This window comes from Podarcis raffonei, chromosome 8, assembly GCF_027172205.1.
Source record: "Podarcis raffonei isolate rPodRaf1 chromosome 8, rPodRaf1.pri, whole genome shotgun sequence".
NCBI classification, from domain to species: Eukaryota; Metazoa; Chordata; class Lepidosauria; order Squamata; family Lacertidae; genus Podarcis; species Podarcis raffonei.
Window position 1 is genome coordinate 28,343,045 of NC_070609.1, and position 11,968 is coordinate 28,355,012.

Sequence of the window (11,968 nt, forward strand, 5' to 3'; positions counted from 1 at the left end):
CCCATAGGATGCACACAGATTTCCGCTTCATTTTTGGAGGGGAGAAAGTGCGTCCTATAGGGCGAAAAATACGGTACTACTTTACACTATGGAACTTGCTTCCAAAGGAGGCAGTGATAGCCACCAACTTTAAAAGAGAATTGGATAATTTCAAGGAGGAGAAGGCTCTCAGTGGCTACTAGCCATGATGGGTTATGCTCTGTCTCCACAGCTGGAGGCAGTAATGCTTTCGAATACCAGTTGCTGTAAGCCATGGGGTGTGGGGTGTGCTTATGGGCTCAGGTCCTGCTTGTCAGTTTCCCTCAGGTATCTGGGTGGTCACTGTGAGAACAGGATGCTTGATAAGATGGGCCATAGGCCTGATCCACCAGGCTCTTATGAACTGAAATAGTACTCTGAATAAGACAGGTATGCTTTCCTGCTTCCGAAGGGCAGGACTGGGAGTACGGTGGTACCTCTGGTTACAAGCTTAATTCGTTCCAGAGGTCCTTTCTTAACCTGAAACCATTCTTAACCTGAGGTACCACTTTAGCTAATGGGGCCTCCTGCTGCCGCTGTGCTGCCGCCATGCGATTTCTGTTCTCATCCTGAGGTAAAGTTCTTAACCCGAGGTACTACTTCCGGGTTAGCGGAGTCTGTAACCTGAAATGTTTGTAACCCAAGGTACCACTGTATTTTCTATTCCAAAGGGGAGGGAGGTATTGTAATTCCTCCTCTCCTTTCATTCATTTAATTCCTCTCTTGTTCCAGACAGACTCTCATGCACCAATTTTATTCCACTGCAGCTAAAATGTAAGACTCGGCTGTGTACATAACATTCATTTAACGTGCAATTTCCCCCTCCCCAAAAGAATTCTGGGAACTGTAGCTAGGCCCACAGAGCTGCAATTCCCATCACCTTTAACAAAGTATAGTTCCCAGAATTCCTGGTTAGGGGTGCATTTTTAATGTAGTTTAAATGTGTGTTGCGTGCACAGCCTTAGTTTGGGTGTCGACCTTTTCAAATTCCTTCCTTTCTTTTTAAAATCTAGGTCATTACCGAGTAAAGGATTCCTTCATACGGCAGGCGCCTACGGTGCTGGTGTCCTGCTTCAGATCCAAAACAAGTCGTGAAACCAAGACGGAGACGCTGAGCCCGGGGCCAGCAGCCTATCAGCAGCCAGCTGGCATCCCAGTCACGCCATCCAGGAAGTTCCCTGGCCTGTGAGTTCTGAGCAACTGTGCTTTAAAAGGAATTTGTTTTGAGTCACCCAACTCCCTTTCTTAAGTAGGGAAGATGTGCTTATGATCAGAAATGATAAAGAAGGAAAAGAAGAAGAAATACCAATAGACAATTCCAAGCCCCAACTTGCTTAAGAAGCAGGGGCTCTCTTCATCAGACTATATGGTGGAGCAGGGGAAAGTCATTTGGGTTGCTGATTGCCTTAAGAAGCAATGCAGCTTGCAAGCCTTCATAAGTGATTTAGGGTGAGGAAGGGCTGTTCCTCAGCGGTAGAGCCCATGCTTTGCATGCAGAAGTTCCAAGGTTCAATCTCTGGCATCTGCAGCTGAGAAATGCCCTTGTCTGAAACCTAGAACCACTGCCAGCCAGTACTAAGCTAAGTGGGCTCATGATCTAACTCAATACAAGGCTAGGTAGCATAGGGACCTGCCTTTTCTGTTGTGAATTCATTTGTTTAAGCTGTTTTAGCCCACCTGTTCTCAGGGCAGCCAGCACATCTAAAGGTTCTTTCCTGCTTCTTTTATCCTCACATCAGCCCATTTATGAGCCAGTCGTCACTCATCATCTCTGCTTAATTCTCAAATAAGAGAGATGTGTCAGTCAAGCTTTTAGTGTTATGACACCACCCCTTTGGAGTTCCCTCCCCTTGAATATTTGAAAGGTGCCGGCTCTGTTGTCCTTTTGGCACCTACTCAAGACCTTTCTTTTTCAACAACCTTTGCAAAACAGAGATCTTCCCCAGTCTGCATGTACATTGGGATTGTTTCTGGGTGTTTGGATTGTTCTATTGTGGTGTGTGTGTATGTGTTTGCCAGTTTGCCACCTGGACTCCTTAAGGAGAAAGGGCAGAATATAAATTGAACAAACAAACAAACAAACAAACAAACAAAGCTAAAGAGACCCATAGAGACTACAGCCACACATAGCCTGAGTGTCTAGTATTAAACTGAAAGCTGTGATTGGCTGTTGCGCTCAGTGGAGCAGATAAGAAGAGTGTTGCTCTATACCTCATCTCTATGGTAAACAGCAGTTGTTGGAGTTGCACCAGTTCAATTTAATAACTGGAAGAGGTGAAATGGACTGCATTGAGGCTGGGCCCCTTTGGACCGGGCATCACCCAGGAAGCCCTAAACCCAGAGGTGTTGGCCTGATTGTGGCTTTTCCTGGAAGGGCATTCTGCACACTTGCAGAAGCACCTTCTCTATTACTGCTGCAACTGTTTCTGGACCAAAGGAGCAAAAGGATTGGAAGCCCTAGCCTGAATTTTGCATTCACCAATTAAGTTCGGCAATTCATTTCAGCCTTCTGTTTAATAATATGTAGGAAGCTCCCCACTTTTCCCTGCATACACAGTCCTTCCTCCCCCATACCTGCCCCAAGGTCTGGTAACTCTATCAGTCAGTTACTCAACTAAGTCAATTTTATGGTGACCATCCTGTAAACAGCAAAGTCAGTTTGCTGGAGATAAGATTAGGATCTACCCCTTAAATTCTTACCCATTACTGCTCATATCTTCCCCTTCCCCCATCCCCGTGCAAGCCTGGAGCTCTCTGCACACGGTCAGGGGGTATCTTTACTACATCTCAGGCCGTTTTAATGCAGGCTTTGTGAAGGAAGAGGGAGGGGGAGCTGGCGCTGGGTAGTGTGCAATAAACCTCCATGACTAGGGAAGAAGTAAATCAAACCTGACGGGCAAAGAACATCCATCTACGCTGGCAGAAAATACCAGAACTATCAGCATTTAGAGGCCAATCCAACTCCCATTTATGTCAAGGTGATTAATGTGTCCAAGGCCAGAGCTACAGCTGGTGCAGAGCCACTGACTACAACACCAGTTTGTTCCAGATGAGCACCCTTAGATTTTAATGAGCTTTTTCCAGCATATTCTCAGATGCAGCCCCCAAACCCTTTAAGGTACAGAGGTTCAATGGCACACAGAATATGAAAAGCTGGGGCATCCTTTAGGGAAGGTGACAAGGTGGAACACCACCGCACCACCATGTTTGGGATCACATGCAATTATTTGTCGGGAGTCATTGATCAAAACGAGCCCATTACCCTTCTTCAGGTGTTTAAACTCTTACCTGCGGAGGGATGCAGGGCTACTTGCTCCAGACTCTCCAGTCCTCCTCCTTGAGCTGGAACGTCTGCAGAGGGGGCTGTATAATGGGGGACTGTCAGAAGATTGATTAGAATGTGCCGGCAGTCCTTGCTATGACTGGAAAGCCTGAATTTCACTGTGTTTTCTGATTCACAGGAGTACAGCATTCAGCTGAAGGCGCTTGCAACTCACGCCAGGGATGATGGCTGGCCATTGGCACTGCTAGGGTGGGAGGCAAGGAGCCCAACAGTAGGGGGAGCAAGAGCCAATGGCAGACGGAGCCAGCTCACCCTCTTCCCTGCTGAGGGCTACAAGGGGCAATAGGAAGGCTAGGGGGGAAGCTGACAAACAGTTATAAGTAGGCACATAGGGGGCTGGCTGCGGGCAGAGTGGGATTGGTGGGACAGTGACCCATTTGCTCTTATGGACCAGCCTCCCCTGTTTCACATCTTTCTGCTCAGTGTGGGAAGGTTGGGAGTGGAGGGCGCAGTATGAATGGCCGCACATTCTCTTTGTAGAAACTACGTACTTAAGAAAGCCTGAAGTGGGCTGGAGAGTGTGGCCTAACTCTCCCACTTCCTTCTTCCTTCTTGCTTCAGGCACAGTCAGAAGCCCTTCGCTCTCTGGCCACCTCACAGTGAATGGCTCTTGACATGAATGGTGAAATGAGCCCATGTACCAGGCAGACATGTCAAGCCCCTTATTCAACAAAAGAAAGGAAATAAGGAAACGACTGCTCTGTACTTATAAGCAACTCTGCTGCTACAGTTGTAGCAAGTCATAACAAAGGTGGGAAGGATTCCCTGTACACAGGAGAAACCCAAGGTTCCTCAATTTAGAGGTTCCTCAATTGAGAGCAAGGGTGGGGCACTGATCCTTATCTCCCCTAACTGCTCCCCGCCCCACCAGCGGGCCAAGTTTGATAGGTGAGTCGAGCCATCCATCTGTCAACCAGATGATGTCACAACAATGCCAGGTGTTCTGCTTTTGTCTATGCACAGCACAGCACTCTACAAATCCTGACAATCAGCTGGTTGTCGGTGCTTGCAAAGTGGGGTGCACAGGACTTTGTAGGTACCGCCAATCAGCTGATCATCAGGGTTTGCAAACCCCTTTTTGGCCCAGATGCATTTCTACCTACCCTGCACCTGATGTCTTATATGAATTTGGGGATGGAGCGGAGTGTGCCTTGGCCAAACTGGCCTTGCAGGCTGAATGGGAAGGCCTAGCTGAATTCAAAGCCAAAATCAGTTTAGACAGCGTCTACGATTCTTTCTTACAGGCGGAAGTATGGCTTGAACTTCTCAGCCCCAGCTGCCCCTCGCCCCAAAACGCCCCCTGCACCTGGGCCTGGCCAGTATGAAATAGTAGACTATGAGAGTCCTTCCAAGCATTATATCTCCAGTGCTGTCTTTGTCTCAAACACAGGCCGTTGGGCAGGTGATAAATCCCACGAAGACATACCTGGCCCAGGTAAGCATGTTGTTGTTGCAAAAAGGTGTTGTGTTTCTTCATTCAACAATAATTATAATGTATAACTGTATTTTGGAAAGTTGTTCTTGTGTCGGTTTGCTGTGCGTTTGGACACCTTTTATCGTAACCAAATTTTGGATAATCGTTCTTGAGAACAAGGAGCAGGTTTCTTTCTATTTTTGGATGCCATTTTAAATCAAGATGACGGACTGATTTTAACCAGATTTCAAAACTGCACTGATTTGGAAGTTCCTTAGAATTCCTGAGCAGCAGCAGGCATGAGGCTGTTGATGCTTTAATAAGACTGCCGTCCTCACCTCACTTGCTTGAAAGAGTAACTATTACTGGGCACCCTGGGGTTTTGTACTGAGCAAGCATGTTTTTATACTGGTGCTCCACAAGTCCAAGCTTAGCATACAGCAGCCGCATTCAGATGTTACAATGGGCTGGGATAAAACAGCAAACCGTTGTGTGCCACAATCCAGAAACAGAAGCTTTTAAGCCCCACCCCTTGTGTTTCCAATATCAAAACTTGGTGGGGTGTTACGTCAAATGCAGGCAGGAAGGGAGATTCCAGGCTGTTGCTATTTTCAGGTGGGATTCAGTCACAAGCTGGCAAATTCAGGGTGCTCAATTAAAGTTTAATTGTCTCTCTTGCACAACAAAACCCTTTCCTTTATGACCTGAAAATGCACCAGAAAGTCGCTTGGCACAACATTGTCTAACTTCTCAAACAAATCAGAATTAATACTTGATAAATAGCTGACACTGTGTTACCTTCCCACTAGCTTTGTGCAAAAAACCCCCAGGAAGAATACTAAAAAATAATATTTTATTTTATTAATAATATCCAGAAGCGATCATAGATTACTAATGACTTGTTTTGTCCTCGGCAATGGACGTTTTGCAAAACAGATAGTTGTATCCAGCATACAACACTGAAAGTAATGGTCGTGTTTTAGTCATAATTTCAATGGGTATACTCTGAGAATGGCTAATGTTGGATACAACCCAGAGGCTGACTCCCTTGCAATGCATAGGGAGCTACCACAGGTGGCCAATTTGGGGGTGTCCCCTGACCCATGGGGTTGCATGACAGATAGATAGACAGATCAGACCACAGAGGCACAATCCATCAGACTCTTGTCCTTGTCCGTTCATTTCAGTGGGGCTCGTGCAGGTTAAGAGCATAAGAAGAGACTGGCTGCTGGATCAGGCCAAAGGCCCATCTAGTCCAGCATCCTGTTCTCACAGTGCTCAGTCAGATGCCTGTGGGAGGAGCTGAGAGGAACAGCACTCTCCCTTTGTGTGATTCCCAGCAACTGCATTCAGAACAAAGCCATTGTAGCTGAATAGCCACCGACAGCTATGTCCTCCCTCCATTGACCAAGGCAGATAGCGCTCCAGTGTTCATGTGAGTCTCAGGGGGTGCTGTTTGGATTTTGCATCTCAGCACCGAAATGCTTCAAGCATCCCCAAGCAAAGCCCTGAATCCTTTACCGCTTCGCTGCATATGGTGTCATTCAGCGATTGGATCCTTCATATATTGCAAGGGATTCTGGGAGTGTGTAGATCTTCATCCTTAAAAAAGTGGGGCGAGGGGAGGCAATCTTCCGTTTGGAATGAGGGGAAGTTCTTGCTATGAAAAGCTAAGCGCATTGGGAACAAGTGAGAAATAAGGGGGTTGGGTAGCCTAAGAAAATGGAAACCACAAGAATCCAACGGTAGTGAACTGGGAGGATTATGCTTGCTGAATGAAAATAATGAAAACAGCCCAGCCTGTTTCAATTAAAATCTTCCTCAGGGGCACTGGGATCTTATGTTCCTTTCCTTCAAAGAGATTTCTTGTGAGAATCTTTGTCTGAAAGAATCTCTCTGCCTCTGCCTCTCTCTCTCTCTCTCTCTCTCTCTCTCTCTCTCTCTCTGGAATGAGACTACATTTAAATCACATGGTTCCCCTTCCACTCGAAAGAATTATAGGAACTGTAGTTCCCACACACAGACCTACAATTCCCAGCACCCGTAACAAACTACTATTTCCACAGTTCTTTAGAGGCCAGTCAAGAGCTTTAAATAGATGGTGCGTATGATGCCTGAGACTCTGCTCTTTTGACTCCAGCTTGCAGGAGGTTCAGTCCAGTGCGCCCCCCTTTATAAGCAAGTAATTGCCATCTGTACATCACCAGATGTAATAGCCTATGATGGAACAAAAGAACAAAACAAAAACACCAGGTTCCAGGAGTTGCGTAACGAATCATCTTTGGGAAACCATCATTCAGCTCCTTGTCTTGCCACCACAGGGTTTACTTGGTTGTTCTTAAATTAATGGCATCTTTTAAAAATTCTTGTGATGAGATAGAAAGGGCGGACAGTGCGTCAGAAAGGAAAGGAGGATGACAAGTGCTGATTCTTAAGCCCTGTAATGGTTGACTTGCCCAGCTGGGAAGTGACTTTAATAGCTAGCTTTGCATCTTGTCATCTGTCCCAAAACTATATTCATATTTATTTGTTTTAGGGCTTTTTTAAAAAAAATAAATTCTTTGAGATTTCTAACCCGCCCTGACAACAGAAGTTCAAGGCAGGCGACATCCTTTTAAGAATAAAATACTAACCAACACCCCCTCAATACACACACACACACACACACACACACACACACACACACACACACTTAAGAGTTTGGGAGGCTGTAGGTTATTTCCTTCTAACCCCTGGATCCAGCAAGTGTTAAAATACAGGATAACCCAGGCTAACTTCCTGTGTTGAGGTGATTGCAACAAATGGCAATAAAAAGTCAACAATAAAACCTAGTACAGTATGTGCTGTAAATTTAATTTGGGAAGGAATGTCTTAATCTTTATTGAGGTCCTGTGTCCCGAAAATATGGGCAGGCTTAGAAAGGTAGGAAGGTAGGTTATATTTTAGAAAAAACATGATTTTCTTTTTTCATTTGTGCACTAAAGTTTATCTGTGAAAATAGAAAGCAACAACATTAAATGGAAAGAATTTTCTTCCTTTTAAACAGCTGTCTTCTCCACTTACCCTTTTTCTGTTTTGCTTTGTGTGTGAGCATCGTGTTAGCAGTGTAGTATAGGAGTTAGGGTGTCAGACTAGCCATGAAACTCAGTGGGTGACTTTGGGCCAGCCAGCCTAACCTACCTCACATAACCTAACTCACATAGTTGTCGTGTGGTTGTTGTGGTGGTGTGGGAGGGAGAGAACGATGTGTGAGGAAAATGAAATATGTGAACCCCTGTGAACTGACGTGTGTGGGTGAACAACAAAAAGAAATGGCTGGGTGCCTGGATTCAAAATGTGGGGCTTGCACACACAGAGCCCCAGAAGCAGAGTATTAAGATCACAAAATTAAGCATCAATATAGCAGATAGGTTGTTAAACCCTCTTTACCCTGTTCAGCTGCACACTGCAGCTGACCTCTTTCTACCCCTCCTACAAGCAGTAGACCCCACACTGCTAAGTAAGTTTAAAATTATTTACTTACAGATTCAAGGTGTCAGTCATGCATTGTTCCATGCAGCAGCAAGGATAATAAAGGCAACATATTTTTGGGTGGAAAATACAGAATTTAATTCCAAATACATGCTGTAAGCTCAGGAGCAAGCTTACACACATCCTGTTTCATTGGTTATATGATGCTGAGAGAAAGGAAGTAGAAAGGCTAGACATAACTGAGTCTATCTAGCAATGCAACTCTGCTGTCCTTAACTCCTTCATATACTAACTAGCAGTCCTGCATAGATATGTTTGACTGCAATCTCCCACAAGAACCATATATGCTGTACTGAGCTCCTTGCAGGAAATGTAGGATATAAGTGTAAAATTAAATACCTTTCAGTGGGATTGTTGTGCTTTATTAAAGTGTTGTTTGGACGAACAGCTGTAAATCAGCTTTCTGCTTTGCACTGTTAGCAGGTGCTAGTGTGAAGAGTCTCTTAAAAGCCAACCTCCTCTTTTCCATTAAAAAACCCCCCAAATAATTCTGAATGTGTGAGCAGACCATCTCATGGGGCAAAATGCTCAACATAATAGAGGGTGACAGAAACCTCACTGCAGTCCATGACAGTTACAGCCCATGAGTTGTAACATTATCTTTCCGTCAGTGACTGGGGCTTATTGGAGTAAGTAAGCAATACAAGAAATATGAACCTAAGCCCCTCTGACAGATTAATGTAGAGCTTGAAACGTAGACAATAGCAATTTTACCCATTATTTACAGTAAGTAATAATGATTCATTGGTAGGATTTGTACCTCTACTGAGTAGTTGAATTGTCAAAGCAGAAAAAGCATTCCTATGCGTTATCAGAACTGCAGCTCATGAGTTCTTTCATAGGTAACAAGATGCAAAGGATAAAACTCCCGTTCTTTCAATCTGGGTTGCTTCCACGCTAGCCCTTTGCTCTGGAATCACCATCTTTTGTTGAATCACTTTGTGCAGAGAATCCAGACAACATTGTAAAATAGTTGCATGCCATTGTTTTCTGTGTTGACCCCCTGTTTTTTTCCATACTTGACTTGTACAGGTATATAGCAATTTAAAAATTGCAGCACCATACCAACCTGTGTGAACTGGCAAAGTGCTATTGAGCTTTTAAGGTCTACTGTGCTTTTAATTAAAAGCTTCCTCCTAGTGGTTTCTATCTTGTTTTGTTCATTGTTGCTGGGAGATCAGTGATTAATTTCCCCTTTAATTAGCCAGCATCTTTCTGCAGTGCAAAGGGTTTTTAATAGCTATTTCCTTTCATTATTTTCCCACTTTTCTTTCTTTTATTGTGAAATATTGCAATTTCACTATAAAAAACAGAAAACAATTCAGAGAAACCAGTAATTAAAGCCACTTCCCCATGTAATTAGAACCTAATTAACCACTACTCTCCCAGTCACACTGAACAGGAAGCAGTAAAACAGGCAGAAAAGAAGAAACTTTAAATTAACATTGCATTTAATCAGACTTATGTCCCTCCAGCCCAGTAATGTCTACTCTGGCTTGCAGTGGTGCTCCAAGGCCAAAAGTCAGAGTTATACATCCTGAAGCATACCTAGGCTCCCAGCCCATTACATTCCTCACCATTAGGATGGCTTTTACTTAGGCAAAAGAGAAGAGGACAGATTATTTATTTATTTATTTATTTATTGCCCACCTTTCACCTCAGAACTGTCTCAGATTACTGTTTTTGCACCTTGGCAGCCGTGGAAAATGCTGCATCAATGTTTTTCCACACTTCAATAGGAGGAGATGTGCTCTGCAATTTGATTCTGGTTTGGTGGTGAGAATATCTATGAAAAATTATGCCATTTCAAGAGGACCTGTTTTACTTCTCCCTCCCAGTCACTCATTTTCTCTCTCCCTTTTTTCTGCTACTCTCTCAGTCATCCCACTTTCTATTCAGCTGCTCAGGTGCCAATGTTGAAAATCACATAGAGCTGAGAGGGGGAAGGAGGAGTCACTCTTCCAAGTTCCTTCTTCAGGTCTATGTACTTTTCAAGGGGGGGAATGGTAACCACCCTGGTCCCATCCTGACAAAAGGGGCAGGGAGCTGGGGCAGGGGGGCAGGGACAGAGACAGGGTTGTGTGTATCCTCAAGTACAGTGGTACTTTGGAAGTTGAACGGAATCCATTCCAGAAGTCTGTTCCACTTCCAAAACATTCGGAAGCCACGGAAGCTGCGTTGGACGTTTGGGTTCCAAAGAATGTTCGCAAACCAGAACATTCACTTCTGGGTTTGCAGCTTTCGGGAGCCAAAATGTTCGAATTGCAAGGCATTCGCAAACCAAGATACGACTGTATACCATTGAACCCTCACAATGCACTATGGGCATATCCCTGATATAGAGATGAACAAGCTGGGAAAGATTCATCTGCTAAATGTCTGTGAGCCAGGCCGCTATTAAAAGGATAGGAGTCAGGTAAGTTAGCGAAGCAGACAATTCCAATCCTCATTTGCGCTTGCAGTGGGGGCTGCTAGCTCTGATGGGGCTCCTGCGCTTTGAACAGCATAGAAGGCAAGAATTCAGCAGACAAAGCTCACCCTGACATGCACAGGCATCTGGTCAATGGCACAGGAGCCCCACCAGGGGAAAAAATGTTGGCAACCTAACACCTAGCTGTATTTCTTCTGCGCTGCCTGTTGAAGAAGGCCCAGGAGCCTTGGCCTCCCTGGCATCTGCTCAACCTAGCAAAATATCTGTTTGGATTTGCAAGGAAAGGTAAGAACAAGACTCACCTAGCCGGGTATGTGTGGTAGTACAAGAGTGCACTTCATGCAAAAACGTAAAAGCTGCATAACCCACCTCCTGAGTCCTGAGAGTCAACCTGCCATCTTTTATGTCTGTTTCTCCTTCTAGGGGCATACAACATCCCCGTACCACAAAAGCAATCCTTCATCTACAACACCACCAATAAATGGGTGCCGGTATTGTAAAGCAGAGGATCCCACGGTGTCGGTTTGGCAAGCGCTCTTAATTTGCAAGTGCTGCATTTCTCTGTTGTTGTTTTTTAAAAAAGAACAAATGAATTTTGCATTCACTTGCCTGTGAACAAGACATGATACCCACCTGTTTGAAATCCTGTATTTCCTTGGGGGGGTGGGGGTGGAGTGGGCCCTGAGTCTCTCCTGTTTCGCACACGTGACAGAAGATGAGTTTTGGATATAGAGAATGGATGTCGTTTCATTGTTGGCTTTTGGTGGACAGTGGATTGTTCATGCCAATATTTATTTATAAAAATTAAGAAGCCTGACCTGCCTGGCTCCTACTTTCTCAGCATCTCATTGGGGATAAAATATTGGAGATGGGGACTGTTGAGAGGAGGTGATAGAGGGCTTTAATTTAAAATGATATGCATGGTGCAGTGAAGGTGAACAGAGAAGTAACAGAGCTTGGGCTCACCTAGTGAGATTTATTAGCTGTAGATTCAGGACAGATGAAAGAAACTGCTTCTTAGTGCTTCAGAAATGGAATTCACTAGCACATGATGGCTGCTGGCTTTACTGGCTTTAAAGGGAGATTAGACAAATCCAAGGAGGAGGAATGTGCTGAACGGGGACACCCTGTAGCAGCACCAACCCTGTAGGGTTGTTCACTAGCAACAGGTAATTTGACCCACCTCTCTTTTTCTCTCTTCTTGCCACTACCCATTGACTTGTCACTTAGG

The 11,968-nt window shown here is 44.8% G+C and overlaps 1 protein-coding gene across 1 annotated transcript in view; it reads left to right on the plus strand.

The window, feature by feature from the left end:
* The window catches only part of STPG1 (sperm tail PG-rich repeat containing 1), a 30,105-nt gene extending 18,551 nt beyond the window's left edge, over positions 1–11,554 (plus strand). The window contains exons 7-9 of the mRNA XM_053398773.1: positions 1,032–1,203; positions 4,606–4,796; positions 11,161–11,554. Coding sequence (XP_053254748.1) covers positions 1,032–1,203; positions 4,606–4,796; positions 11,161–11,237 — 440 coding nt within the window. The 3' untranslated portion in view covers positions 11,238–11,554. The remainder of the gene's footprint in view (positions 1–1,031; positions 1,204–4,605; positions 4,797–11,160) is intronic.
* Positions 11,555–11,968: the final 414 nt, after the last annotated feature.